Consider the following 15695-nt stretch of genomic DNA (forward strand, 5'->3'; position numbering starts at 1 on the left):
GCATGCGTGAGGCACTGGATTCGATCCTCAGCACCACATAAAGATGAAATAAAGATATTGTGTGTCCACCTTCAACTAAAAAATAAAGATTTTTTTAAAAATAAAATAAAGGCAACATACTAAGAGAACTAAAATCTGGCACAAACCTTCCAAGTTATCAGAAAAAGTATATGCAAAACAAAGCTCCATAACATTGATACTCCATGAATGATTTTTTAATTTTTTTAAATATTTATTTTTTAGTTGTAGTTGGACACAATACCTTTATTTCACTTATTTATTTTTATGTGGTGCTGAGGATCGAACCCTGGGCGAGGTGAGCACTCTACCACTGAGCCACAACCCCAGCCCCTCCGTGAATAATTTTTTAAAAGCATTAAAAGCAAAATCCATAATGTACCCCCAAAAGAACAAGTCAAACTTATCTTTAAATGTACTGAGATATAATGACCCTCAAGATTTCAAGGTTTAAAAAGCAAGGCCCAATGAGTTTTCCAGACAGGGTGGATATACTCAGTGGTAGGGCACTTGCCTAGCATACATGAGGTCAGGGTTCAATCCCCAGCTCCACATACATTCCCAAAAGTATGCATGGCATGTGTTTATATTTTTATATGCAGAAAAATGTGTAGAAAGAACACATTGAACTGTGAATAACAATTATCCTGGAGAGTGGGGCTAGGGGAAGAAAAGGTTATTTTTCACTGTATATACTTTTGTTGAAATTTTATTGTTATCATCACCTCCTCGACACAAACTTTTCAAAGAAAAAAGTATGTATATATTTAAACCATCAAGTGTACGTGAAAATAAGAACCACTACACCATGGAAGGTTTTAGGGCCATATTTCAGATTAAGAGGGCCAGTCAATGGAGCAACACCCTTGGACCCCTGTTTAAATAAAATCTCCTCTGGTCTTAGCAAATCTGATCAAGGTATCGTCTTTCCCTTTGCTAGGGGTCCAATTCAATGATAAATCATTATATGACTTTAATCACTTCAGAGTTCTACCATTCAGTCAAGCTCATGCTTTCAGGCACAAAAACATTTCCATATGTACAATTAGAATGAATATGTTTTAAACAAAGGGACTTCACAAAATTCCGGCCTGTGGGGACAAGCTGCCAGTGGTTCTTCAAACCATCCACCAAAAGGGAATTGCTGTATGTTACTCTGTTCAGCCTGGATTTTCTCCATTTACAATAAAGTTAAGAGCAGAGAATATAGAAGTAATAGCTGTTAAAACCTCCTGTCCTGATATCTTCACCATAACCCTCTTGGAAATCTCAGTGACTAAAACTCAGTATGGGGTCCATTAGTGATAAAGCTGTACACTAAGACTGTCTTCTTCAGGCCAATTTTTTTTAGGGAGGGCAGTAGGGAGGCTACTGGGGATTGAACCCAGGGGTGCTTAACCACTGAGCCACATACCTAGCACTTTTTAATATTTTATTTAGAGACGGGGTCTTGCTGAGTTGCATCAGGCCTTGCTAAATTGCTGAGGTTGGCTTTGAACTCACAATCTTCCTGCCTTAGCTTCCGGAGCTGCTGTGATGTGGCACCATGCCTGGCCTCAGGCCAGTTTTGACATGGATGATATTTAGGCTACAGAAAAAAGGTATCTGCTTATAAAAAAAAAAAAAAGCCAAAGTTTCATTTTCCATATAGAATCTAAACCTTTGTGTTAGTTGGCTTTTCATCACTGTAATAAAAATATCTGACACACACACAAAAAAAACTTAAAGGAGGAAAGATTGATTTTTTGCTCAGGTTTCAGAGATTCAGTCCATGGTTGGCCAACTGGCTGGCTCCAAAGCAGAAACATCATGGCTGAAAGGAGAAGGGTGGGGTGGGGGGAGGGAGGGAGGGGGAGAGAGAGAGAGAGAGAGAGAGAGAGAGAGAGAGAGAGAGAGAGAGAGAGAGATGGAGAAGCCAAAGACAACATATAGTCCCCAAGGGCACGCCCCCATTGACTTTTTTCCTCCAGCCACGTCCTATCTGCCTATGGTAACCAGTCAGTAGTCCATTCAAATTATTAATCCATCAGATGGATTAATCCATTGATGAGGCTACATCCCTCGCAATCCAATCATTTCAGCTCTGAACATTGCTGCACTAAAACATGAGCTTTTAGGGGGGCATTCCTGACCCAAACTATAATAACCTCCAAAATAGCAACTATCCTCCAAGCTACTCAAAATGAATGTATTTTACCCAAGTCCAGGCTATGTGGAGTTGACGGTCAAAGCACACACATGCTCTTTTGCAAAAATACATGCTTAATAGACACATGTTCTACAGATATATAATGACCTCAATAAGGAAGAGCAGGCTTACCAGCTGTATCCGTTTTAAAAATTCAATGAAGACATCACTTCTCAACATGTTTGGGTCTGCAGTTACTGAAAAACACGAACACAGTGAGCTGGGTTAGCACAGGCTGGGCTAAGCCTTGACTATACCTAATTGATCTCTCCTCCAGGGGACCCTCTGGACCTCGCCAGCACACAGTAATCTCCCTGAAGGTGATGGAGGTTGTGACCTCTCAAATGCAGAAAAATCCTCAAAGCTTGCCTCCTCCAGGCAGCCTTGACAACAACATGAACCCACCATGCCAAGCCAGGCTGACAATGTTCCCAGGAACCTCACTTCATTCACGCATGCCTGTGCTGCTCAATATCCACCTTGTTGACCTACTGGGATGATGATAAAGTCAACATGAAGAAGCAGGGCTGGGGCTGCAGCTCAGTGGTAGACCACTTGTTTCCATGTATGAGGCCTTGGGTTCAATTCCCAGCAACACAAGAAAGAAATTTTTGTTTAAATCAAGAAACAAAAGATTCTAAAAGTTGGATCTAGGTACCCCTTTTAGCAAGAAGCATGGTAATTTGAAAATTTTAAATCAACCAGTAAGTATCAAGAGAAAGTATCTCTTTGAATGATGGGAGCTCTCAAGAGGTTACCCAAGAAGCAACAAGACAGATTTGAAGTGCTTCTTTCTATTCTTACAAAAACCACTGCCCCCAACCACCTCCTTCCATCCCTTTGTTTTAAAGCTCTGTACAGCAATTGCCAGGTGTTGTGACAAGAGGGACAGAGTAGATGCCCTTTTGAGAGCTGCAGAGGCCTGGCACTGCCACCCTGCTTTCTCCTGGCTTGTCTCCCTCCCCGGATCCTCTTCTGGGCCCTGCTCTTGAGCCAAACTTATGTACTTACTAAACTGCTCTTCAATTTTTTTTTCTTCTGTTCATTTTGTTGCTGCTTTTCTGATCTCATCAAGGAGAGTCTACCAACATTCAAAACTAGCACTGACTTCATTATGGATGCACCTTCCCAAATGATGTCATGTTTAAGAGAGAGACTTGGTCACATGAGAAATTTTTTATAAGACTCATTCCCTCTGTTTTGAGAGGTAGTTTGGGGACTGGGCAGGGGACGCTTGTCTCATTTTCTGGAATAAAAAGAGTGCAAACTAACTTTATGTTCCTTAGTATGGATCTTAAGAATGGAGAAAGCTATTGAAAAAAGTATTCATCCAACTAGTATTTACCGTATGAGTGTTAAGTTCCAGATGCTGGGCTAAGTACTACACATTTTAGCTCATTTAAACTACATGAAGGCGGGCTGGGGATGTGGCTCAAGCGGTAGCGCGCTCGCCTGGCATGCGTGAGGCCCGGGTTCGATCCTCAGCACCACATACAAACAAGGATGTTGTGTCCGCCTAAAACTAAAAAATAAATATTAAAAAAAAAAATTCTCTAAACTACATGAAGGGGCTGGGGTTGTAGCTCAGTGGCAGAGCGCTTGCCTCACACATGTGAGGCACTGGGTTCAATCCTCAGCACCACATAAAAATGAATAAACAAAATAAAGATATTGTATCCATCTGTAACTAAAAAAATAAAATATAAATAAACTACATGAGGAACCATAAGGCAACCATTATCACCGTTTCATAGCTAAAGACACTGAGATTCAGATGAGATAAGTATCTTGCTCAAGGTCATACAGTCAGTGAGAAGCAAAACCGGGATTTGACGCTGAAGTTGATTCAGAGTCCAAGCTCTCAGTTATGACACTTGGCTGTGCTGTTCCCTTACTTGACCTTATCAGAGGATGCACAAGACATCCTGATGATGTTGGGGGAGACCAGGCCTGGAACAGTGGCCCCTGAAGCACTGTGTTCACTTGTGAAAAGGCCAGTATTATTAAAGGTGTATTTTGCTAAGACTTGAGAAAACAAACCAAGAGAAAATGAAGACTCAAAAGAAATACAATTTGAGCTTGAAAAGTCTTATCCAACAGGTCTAAAAGGAAGTATAGGTTTCATTACACACACACAAAAAAAAAAAATCCTGGGATATAGATGGTTTGTAGAATTTTGACTATGTTTAAGAAAAAATATATAGTCATGAGCTGGGCGTGGTGTGCACATGTGTAATGCCAGTTGCTCAGAAGCCTGAGGCAGGAGGATCACAAATTCCACGTCAGCCTTAGCAGCTTAGCAAGGCCCTAAGCAATTTAGTGTGACTTTGTCTCAAATAAAAAGACTGCAAGTGTGACTCAGTGGTAAGGGACTTCCGGTTCACCCCAGTACCCACCCACTAAAAAATGTAATCATGAAAATAATGAGGTAAATTTATAATTGTTCATGTAGACTGATCTCTAAGATATATATTTTAAGAGGAAAAATTCAACATACAGAAGAAAAAACTTTTTTTCTTTAACTATGAAGGACATCAGTGTGGTAGTTGTTGAAGTTTAAATAAGGTTTCTAGATAACATGACTGTATTTGTGTTGATTTCTGATTTGGATAACTATACTACAGTTATATAAGACAGTGTCCTTGATCTTAGGAAAGACACACAGAAGTATAAAGGATAAAATGACTTAGGTGTGTAACACTCAAACCTTTTAAAAAAACATACATACATCTATAACACACACATACACATACACAGATGGGAAAGAGAATAATAAAGCAAATGTAAAATGTTAATTGGGAAATCTAGGTGAATATACGGAAATTTTTTGTATTATTTTTTGTACTTTTTCTGTAAGTTAGAGTTTCAGAGCAAAATGTTATAAAGAATCAGGGACAGAAAAGTGTGTATAGTAAACTTCAACTTATGTTGAACAAGAAGAGATGGACACACATTCTAGTGTACATACGGATTGCTTCCAAGGAATACAGGAATCACTGGTAATATTGTTTGCCTCTGGAGGCCTGGGGTGGGAGGGAGATTTACCTTTCATTGCATATTCCTTTGCATAGTCTCTATTTTTTAAAATATTATGTGTATAGACTGATTCCTAATTTTAAAATCTTTAAATATTTTAATGCTAATTTTTTCTCTATACACTGAACTCCCTCTTTTGTATAAGAGCTTCATCTTGTCAATCACAGTCTTGCAGGGACAATATTTGCAGGACCCAGGTACCAGGCAACACCGTGGTACTGTCGACCTCACAGCGGCCAGCTCAGGTCTCTGAGCATCCTTGTACCTTCACAACGCCTCTTCCAAAGTGAAAGTGCAATATCTGGCACAGTTGTTAATAAACACCTCTGATACCTCCCTATATCTTTCCTGTGCACAGTTCAGCTCACCCCTTGTTCCATCCTAATCCAGGTCACATTTGTTTGATTTCTACAAAGTCAACATATGGCACCCAAGGGTGAATTTGAACATAAAGTATTTTTAAAACTCAATACAAAGAACACATATCATATGATTCCATATATATATATATATATATATATATATATATATATATATATAGACCAGAATAAGCAAATCTCTAGAAATCCAAATTAGAATATTGATTGCCAGGGCTGGTGGAAGAAGGCTAAAATAGGGGTGACTGCTAATAGGCACAAGGTTTCTTTTGGGGGTATACAGCAACATTTTGAAAGTAATTCTAGTGATGGTTTCCCAATTATATTAATATGTTAAACCCCACAGAATTACAAACTTTAAATGGATGAATTTTGTATTATGCAACTTATTTCTCAAATCTGTAATAGAATCCCAAATATATACCATTTTGCAAATATCGTTCCAGCTGGTCCCTCCTCTCCTCAGCCATAGATGGAGTCATTGCCAGATAGTACTTTGGTGGAAAAGGTGGTAGGGAATTTCCAAAGACCCGCCTCAGCTGAAAGATTCAGAAAACACAGTTAAGACAAGTGAGAATCCAATTCAAGGCTGATGAGATACTGAAGCTTCAGTGGGGTGTGGTGGTGCACAACTGTAACTCCAGCTACTTGGAGTGGGGAGAGTTGAGGCAGGAAGATCTCAAGTTTGAGGCCAGTCTCAGCAACTTAGTGAGATTCTGTCTCAAAAAGAATATATAGGGTGAAACTACAGCTCAAATATAAGTACCCCTAGGTTGAATTCCCAGTGCCAGGGAATGTAGGGGTGGGAGGATACTAAAGCCTCTCCTTAGAGCAAAGCCCAGTACTTTATTTAAAATTCACCCTTCTTGGTGGCCAAAAGGAGGAAAATAGATTAATTCTATTTTCTTAAAGATGAATACTGTGGGCTGGGGTTGTGGCTCAGCAGTAGAGCGTTCACCTAGCGCATGTGAGGCCCTGGGTTCAATCCTCAACACCACATAAAAATAAATAAATAAAACAAAGGTATTGTGTCCAACTACAACTAAAAAATAAATATTTTTTTAAAAGGTGAATATATACATACGTCACACAATGTCAACTCCAGTCTAATTTTGGTAGAGTTGGGGTGTATTTTGATTTTCTATTTGTTTATAAGACTGCCAACAACTCAAAATTTTCTTAATTCATTTTATAATAATTATGTGTTTTTGTGATTACAGTTACTCCTAACCTCATCTGTATTATATCTGAACTTGACAGATATGTTTAGAGTTGTACTAATGCAAAAAGCTACTAATAATGGTAGCTATGAACACTTGAAATGTGTCTAGTCTAAACTCAAGTACTATAAGGGGAAAATACACTTCAGATTTCAAAAACTTTAGTTTGAAGAAAAAAGAATGTTAAATATTTCATTGATAACTTTTTTTTTTTTGGTATTGGGTATTGAACCCAGGGGCGCTGAACCACTGAGCCACATCTCCAGCCGTTTTTTTATATTTTACTTAGAGACAGAGTCTCACTGAGTTGCTTAGGACTTTGCTAAGTTCCTGAAGCTGACCTCAAACTCACAATCCTCCTGCCTCAGCCTCCTGAGCCACTGGATTATAGGCATGCACCACCATACTCAGTGACTCACTGATAACTTTTCATATTGACTACACATTTGAACTGATAATACTATGGTTATATTAAATTAAATCCATAATCTAAATTAATTCCACATGTTTCTTTTACTCTTTTTAATGTAGTTACCAGAAAGTTTTAAATTACATACATGGTACATATATTTCTATAGGATAGTGCTGGTTACAGAATTCCTATAAAGCTGACATATAATCCTAATAGAAACCCAGCAGGCCTTTCCCTCCCACTCACCTATAAATGACCCAAGACCACAGTGGTAATTTTTTTTATAGAAGATTCATAAAAATAATTTTAAAATTAAGAATAGTTCCAGTGCTAAACTTGCAATGACAGCTCAACAGCAAGGCAATATCAAAAAAAGAGACTGGACCAGAACTTCGTCAGGTTTTATGGCATTTCTTTTTTTTCTTTTTTTTTTTTTTAATTTTTTATTGTTGGCTGTTCAAAACATTACATAGTTCTTGATATATCATATTTCACAATTTGATTCAAGTGGGTAGGTTTTATGGCATTTCTTGATCAGGAGGGCTGAAAACAATTACCATTACGTACTATTACAGTAGTCTGTGGTTTAAAGAAAGCATAAGGCAGATCCAAGGGAAATAGAACTGCAAACAGGCAAAATTCAAATTTTAATTTAATTGTGATTGCTTTTGCCACAATTAGTAGTGTGTATCTGGCAAACATTTTCCTTGCATAGACTCTAACTTCAAAATACATCAAGAATCTGACCACTTCCTTCTTTTCGCCGTCCCTAATACCATTATGCTGGTCCAAGCCTTGTCATCTGTTTTCTAGATTACTGCAGTAGCCTTCCAAAGGGTCTCTCTGCTTCTTCACTCGACCCCCTTCAGTCTATTCTAACACAGCATCTAAGGTGATACTTCAAAATTGTAAGTCAAATCATTGCACTGCCCTGCTCAAATCCTCTGTGGCTTCCCATCTCACTCAAGGAAAAGTCAAAATCTTTATAACCTAGAACTATGTCATCCAATATGGTGGCCATTTACCATCTGTGAGTAAATGCAAACTTAATTGAAATAAAACAAAGAATACAAATTCAGTTTCACAGTCATTCTAGCCACATTTCAAGTGTTGCCTAGCTGCCTGAAACATGGCAAGTTGTTATTGAATTGGACAAAGCAGATAGAGAGCATTTTCAACAGCACAGAAAGTTCTATTGGACAGTGTTGGTCTAACATCTTGAAAGATAGACTGTCAGTTTGAGGGCAAAATATAGCTCCCTGATGCGTTTAGTTTGGTTGATCAATTTTTAGAGAATTTTAACTTAATGCCAATATTTATTTATAAGATTTTAAAATTAAAAAACTTATATCCTGGAGAGAATGCAAAATATTTCAGCCACTTTGGAAAACAGTTTGACAATGCTTTACAAAGCTAAACATAGTCTTCCATGTAATCCAGTGATTACACTCCTAAGTATTTATCCAACTGATTTGAAAACTATGTCCACATAAAAACTTGCATGTGAACATTTATAGCAGCTTTATTAATAGCTCTCCAAACTAAAAGCAATAAAGATGTCCTCAAATGCATAGATTAAAAAATTGAGAAATATCTATATAATAGAATATTATTCTTCAATAAAAGGAAATGAATTAGAACCACAAAAAGACATGGATGAGTCTTAAATGCATATTGCCAAGTGGAAATTAGGCAGTCTGAAAAAGCTACATACTATATGATTTCAATTATATGGCATTCTGGAAAAGGAAAAGGCAAGACTACAGAGACCATTAAAAAAACAACAGTAACCAGGGGCTTGGGGTGAAGGGGTACTGAATAGATGAAGCACATGGGATTTTTTTCTTTTTTAAAGTCATTTATTAGCATATATAATGTGATCAGATTGAGGGGCTCAGATGATACTGAGAGGACTGTGTGTGCAGCACATGATTTTTTTTTTTTTGGGAAGTAAAGTTATTCTGTATGATATAACTGTGGACATGACAGTATACATTTGTTAAAACCCACTGAACCTTACAACGCAAGCTTAACAAAGCAAATATTTTTAATAATCATTTAGGAAGTAGAAGAATCCCAGGATGGTATACAGGGTGTGCCAAAACAAGCTAATTATATTATCAATGTATAAAACCACAGGAATGAGGGCTGTAAAGGACTGACCTAAAGAACTCTGGAATTGAGTGAAGTCTGTAGAACCCAATGGCATGGCAACTAGCTGGACATAAGCATTTGAGTTGATAAAAGTTGTTTCCCACAGGAGTATGAGTTAACAATTCTAATACTGCTCTGTGTGTATACACAGCCAACAAGTTAGTAAATAACAGCAGATAGTGGGAGTCAGGTTTCTCACTGTTATTATGGGAATTTGCAGATAAGACCAGGAGGCAAGAATGACCAAGAATAAGATATCAGAGTTAGACGAACTGGCATGCACTCACTTTTAGCTTAGCATAGATACAGATGGATACATATGGAAATACTTACAGGTAAGTCCATATACATTGGTTATTGTACACACATTCACTTCCTTGCTGCAGGAGAGAGGACCTAGAAGCAGCAACCCTTCAGTAGCCCTGAACACAGCTAGCACCTAGACCTTGGTTTCTAATGCCGTTCTTCAACAAAAGCAACCAAGGATCCATGGAAAATGGCTGACTCCAGGACTGAGATAGGCACAAACAAGATGATCCCGAGTATCTTGTAACCCCAGGAAGTAAGGAAGTACTCAAAACAAAAGAAAATCAACACTGGGAGCATATCAAAGACACTCAGGAGCAAATTCAAAGAGCTCCCATGGGCCAAAGTTGGGATAATTTGATCCAAAAAATAAAGTAGTATTGATATTGAGCCCAAAGTATAAAGTGAATATCCATCATTCTATACAGATAAAAATTGTTGAATGAACAAATAGGAGAAAACAGACAAATCTGTGCAGAAGAATTTCTGAGACTCATTGCTCAAGGAGGGGAGCATAAAGCCTGCTCTCAGTGTGGGCTGTGCATAGTGACTTCCTTCCAAAGAGTACACCAGGAAAGGGAGCTTTACAGTGGAGAAACCAGGTAAGCACCACCTCAACCAAATGATGGGTAATGACAACAGTGATAAGATATGTGGACAATAGGTACCCAGGACAGGATGTGCTTAGAAAGGTGCTTTACCCAGCTCAATTCACAATAGCTAAACTAGGTGCCCTTCAACAGATGAATGGATAAAGAAAATGTGGTACATATACACAATGGAATACTACTCAGCCATAAAAAGAAAGAAATATGGCATTTGCTAGTAAATGGATGAAACTAGAGACTATCATGCTTAGTGAAATAAACCAATCCTTCAAAACCAAAAAAACCAATGTTCTCTCTAATATGCTAATGCTGACTCACAATGGGGTGGGGGAGTTTACTGGATTGGACAAAGGAGAATGAAGAGAAGGGAGGGGGAATGGGAATGAGAAAGACTGTAGAATAAATCAGACACTACTTTCCTATGTTCTTATATGAATATGCGACCAGTATAACTGCACACCATGTACAACCTCAAAAATGAGAAGTTATACTCCATTATGTACCATACGTCAAAATACATTCCATTGTCATGTATTAGAAAAGAAAAGAAAGGTGCTTTACCTCTGAGATCTTCATCCCTTCCCAAACCTATAATCTTATTCTCATTGTGTGAAAAACATAAGATTCCAATAGAGGGGCATCCCATAAAATATGTGACCAGTACTTTTCAAAACTGTCATATTGTTAAAAAGAAGGAAAGTCTGAGAAACTGTCATAGTCCAAGGAGCTTAAGGAGACAAAATGACTAAATATAGAGTCCTGGTCCTGGATTAGAAATAGGACAGTAGGCAAAAACGAAGAAAGTCTGAATAACATGGAGTACATGGGAAGTCTCTGTACTATCTTTTCTGTAAACTAAGACTGTTCCCCAAAAATGAGGTTTGCATTTTAAAAATACTTGATGTACTTGCTTCTCTTGAAAAACCAGAAGGTCTAGAATCCATGGATTCACTCTCTTATGCAATCCCAACTGACTGATAAGAGACAAGCAGTTCCATGCTCTGCTTCTCACCTCCTTTAAATTGCTTGCCTGACCCCTGGAGCCCTTGAAGTTTGCCACCTTTTATGTAACTCTAGCACAAAACATTGTTGCAACCATTGTGTTTCTTTGAAACTCAAGGAAATATTCCACCCTGCCAGAGACTGTCAAAAGGCACCCCAGCTGGAGCTCCATGCCAGGCAGGGCTGCTTAAACAATCCAGGGATTTATGCACCCCCCATCTCTGCTAATTCCACTCAGCAAAGCAGAGAGCTGTCTTCTTTGCGTGCAATTATTTCTTGATTAACTGATTAAATGATCTTTAAAAGGCAATTGTCTTTTTTGGCATGTGTTCATCAATGTCACAGATGCTGCCAAATTGGTTCTTATCAGAGCAACCTTGAGACAACAGGGCTACCCAAGGTTTGCCTCTGCAGGAGGGCATCAGGGGGAACCCCTGTATGAGGCCAAAGGCTGTGGGGGAAGTTAGCAAGGATTAGGTTTTAATGCCCAGAACAGAGCAAAAAGCGTCCCAGAAGATTTTCAACCTGATCTGACTTCTCAAGAAACCTTTTGCCTCCCTTCTCTAATATGGTAAGAGGTTAAACATACAGTAAACAGTAGTTAATCCTGCAGGAAGTCAATGCCACGGCTCAACTCTATCACCATAGAACCTTCTCGATGGGTTTCAGATAGCACATAGTCTAGTTATGGAAACCTCTTGCATACTAAGAATTAGCTGGTATAAGAGTTTGGCTCAATCCCTCTGTCAAAAAAAAATGTTCAAAAAGATCAAAAGGAAAACACAGCTCTTACTATGAGACAATTTTTGTTGGTTTCAGCTGTTTTTTTTTTTTTTTTCTGGAGGACCCTGTTCAGATTTTTTTCAAATCTCAGAACCTCTTACACTGAACTTCCCCATTGTGCAGTTCTGCTTTATAACATAAGTGGGACCATTCTGACCAGCTGAAAGTGTCACCTCCTTCTCCTGTGTTCAGACAGCACCCATATCAACTCCAGAGGGGTAAGAATCTGGAACAAGTGGAATTAGAGATATAAACACAGAGTTTTCTACAGTCTCTGTTTTTAATGTTGACTCATTCATCTCGCATCTCCAAGTCCCAGACTCACCAGAAAAGGGCACAGCTCAAAGCGATATTGGTTGGGGCATCTAAACTCGATGTGGGAGAAGAGTCAGAGAAAGGCATCTCATGCAATCAAGGGGGGCTTCCTGGGAAAGGTGGGACTTGAGAAAGGACTGGTTCCTGACAGGTGGACTGGAAATTAAGAGTACTCCAAGCAGGGGAAATAAGCAAGGCAGGGGCAATGATTGGGCCAGCCTGTTAGGAACCAGATATTCGAGTAGAGAAATGAGGAGGTCATGTTAGCTCAGCGTGAGGAAGGAGCCAGGTAGGACCTGCACCTGGCAGGGAGGGGCAAAGAAGCAGTGTGAGAGGTTTGCACAGCCCTCCCCTCCTGCTAAAGTATCCTTTGCAAGCTTTCCTGACTTGTCCCCATTGCCACCCAGGTCTGATGCTGCCTGATTGCAAGAGGCAAGCACCCTGTTCGTAGAGCCCAGCATCACTTCCACGACACTGGGCCAAAATGAGCTGATTACATGTTGCCATCACAGATTTTATAGCTGTTTAGGAAGGGTAGTGCCGGCAAGGCAGAGGTCTGAATCAAACTGGTTTTATTTATCAAGAGACCCAGAGAAAAGGTGGCTCAGCCAGTTCAAACAGCAAAGAGATGTGAGCAGTGGTCAGCAGTATAGGGACATGCTGCCAGTCCTCCAGGGAGCCTCACTGAGGGACAGGACTCAGAGGATGATGTCAGAGAACACGAGTCACAGCTGACCATCTTTTCTTTCCTAGGTCCAGTCTTATGCGTACCCTGGAGTGTTAGGGGGATGTGCCAGAAGTCACTGCATCTAGGCGGGTGTACCTCCTCAATCTCAGAAGTATCTAACATATAAAATACAAATTGAATTATTTGGGGGGGGTGCTGGGGATTGAACTTGGGGGCACTTAACTACTGAGCCACATCCCCAGCCCTATTTTGTATTTTATTTAGAGACAGGGTCTCACTGAGTTGCTTAATACCTCGATATTGCTAAGGCTGGCTTTGAACTCATGATCCTCCTGCCTCAGCCTCCCGAGCTGCTGGGATTACAGGCATGCACCACTGTGCCCAGCTATAAATCCAATTCTTATAACCAAAAATTACATATGCTACAGTCATAGTATTTGCTTAATTTAAGTACACAGCATACAATAGGAACTTTGTAAGTATTTCTTAAATAAATATGCTAGTAATAAGCTTATTCTTACCACAAACACATATACATGGCTACACACACACATACACACACACACACACACACACGAGACTTTTCTACCATTTCCCTTTTTAAAGTGCTTTGTATTGAATCAGATTAAGAATTTGGAAGTTTCATATCCTCCACAGATGAGGAAAATAAAAACCAACAGAGAAATGGCTGGAAAAGCTCACCCAACCTTTCAATGTCCCACTCCGGTGACCAGTATAATACAGGATGCCCAGTTAAGTATGTCCCAAAGAGTACATAGGACATCTTATATTTTAAAAAATGATTATTTACCTAAAATGAAAATTTAATTGGGGATCCTGTATTTCTGTGTATTAAATCTGGCCACCCCACTCGATTCCAGACTTTCTCTAGATTCCTAGTGAATAGCATGAAATAGTTCCTAGTGAACCTGTAATGAAAGGTCCCCTTTCCAATGTTAATAGCTATTGCCTTCTGTCTTCTTTATCCTCTTTTTAACATGAGGTATGTGTTCTTTAAAATCTAAACTCTAGAAAAAGAAAAGAAACAACTACTTGTGGAGAAAGATGGAAGGAGAATTTGAACTTTATTTCCCAAATTTCACTTACTTCTCTAACCATTTGGAAGACTTATACCTCCTCATAAAACCAATAAAATCCATTAGAGCAAACTAATAAATCCACCTACCACCCAGAGGAAATAGTAGGCACACCAGGGTAAGAAACTGCAGTAGGAAATTACCTCCTAAGTTGGTAAGTCATCTGTTTTCTGGGTTCCCCAGTTACTAGGATTTGAAATTTATGATTATGAAATTATGATTTGAAAACAAAAACAGACACACATTTTTTTAAAGGTGGCAAACTTAAAATCTCTAGAGAGAAAGGAGATTGCTCATGTTCTAGATTCCTAAGACTACACTTTTGTCTTGATTTAATTTGCTCATTTTGAAAGGGGACCCTGCCCTGGGGAACAGTTGGCACTGAAATGAAGCCCACCATAGATCCAGCACCCTACAGATGGGGCTGGGTGAGCTGAAAATGGGTTGAGAAAGTCACATGTGCCCTGTTCCTCATCTCATATCTGTAGGTGATTAGGAGCCATAACATGTAATCATGAAGCTGTATGCCAAGCAATTCACATTTAATCCTTACCAGTTTTAGGGATTAGGAAACCGAAGCCCCCCAAAGTCTAAAATCTTAGTCACACAACTAGAGCTCTTTGGGCAACACTTTCCCCCACCTGTCTCAGGTGGGGGGTGGCTACTTGCTTCTGACCTGCTCACCTGTTCGTTCCAACGGTGTAGCTGGCTGTAGCGCACCTTGCAGAAGAGGAATCCGTCTAGGTACACGGAGTACAGCTACAAACACACAGATCCCGCCCCGAATTAGCTAAGGGAGCAGGTGAGCAGGGTCACCCTCTCCCTAGCCACTCAGCCCGACCCCGGCCCCAGGCGCACCACGTAGCGGCCTCCCAGCGAGTCTGACCGCTGCTGGGACACCGGGATACAGAAGTGCATCTTCATGACTGGAGCCGCGACCCCGAAGGAGCTCAGGGAGACGGACCCGCGGTGGCGACGCGATCACCTGTTCTGCACCGGACAGCGGTGGCGGTAGCTGGGCTGACCTCGCCGCGGAGGCGGGTGCCTGAGCCAGCTCACCCAAGCCCAAGCCGTCCCCAGGTGGGCGGGGCCGAGGCGGTGACCGGGTCCCCCACTCCCTCTCCACTGGCCGATCTGCAGGCTCCCAGGAGGGACTGAGGACGGGAAGTAATCAGGTTAGAGACCCAGGAGAGCGTCAGAGGTCTGGACTGTTGGAGGTTCCTTGAGGGGTAAAGAAAGTGTGTGTGTGTGTGGGGGGGGGGGGGGGGGCAGTAGGATCTCCTGGTGAGAAGGTCCAGAGTTTTGATCAGATTTTCATAAGATTCCTGGGACCAACCCACCAAAATTAATCCTGGCTGTATCAGCTCCAGCTGCGTGCAAATCCTGTCCAGGTGCCAGTCCAGTCTCCCCAACTACACCCCACCCCACCCCAGCACAACGCCCCCAGGTGAGGCTACTTACTCCCTGTGGCCACAGTCCAGGAGAAGCTGG

General features: G+C 40.4%; 1 protein-coding gene across 4 annotated transcripts in view; it reads right to left on the reverse strand.

Annotated features, from left to right (window-relative positions):
- Snx31 (sorting nexin 31) overlaps positions 1 to 15263 on the reverse strand; it is a 61391-nt gene extending 46128 nt beyond the window's left edge. Inside the window, exons 1-4 of one of the 4 annotated variants that reach the window (XM_046464921.1) lie at positions 15063 to 15263; positions 14889 to 14963; positions 6044 to 6158; positions 2339 to 2403 (exon numbers count right to left, since the gene is read on the reverse strand). In XM_046464921.1, the coding sequence (XP_046320877.1) occupies positions 2339 to 2403; positions 6044 to 6158; positions 14889 to 14963; positions 15063 to 15128 (321 nt within the window). In that variant the 5' untranslated portion in view covers positions 15129 to 15263. The remainder of the gene's footprint in view (positions 1 to 2338; positions 2404 to 6043; positions 6159 to 14888; positions 14964 to 15062) is intronic. The other 3 variants (XM_046464920.2, XM_046464922.2, XM_046464924.2) reach the window with 3 other exon arrangements.
- Positions 15264 to 15695: the final 432 nt, after the last annotated feature.

The sequence above is a fragment of the Marmota monax genome, unplaced genomic scaffold (assembly GCF_021218885.2).
Source record: "Marmota monax isolate L192 unplaced genomic scaffold, Marmota_monax_Labrador192_F-V1.1 WCK01_AAM20220418_F8-fsc00003, whole genome shotgun sequence".
NCBI lineage: Eukaryota > Metazoa > Chordata > Mammalia > Rodentia > Sciuridae > Marmota > Marmota monax.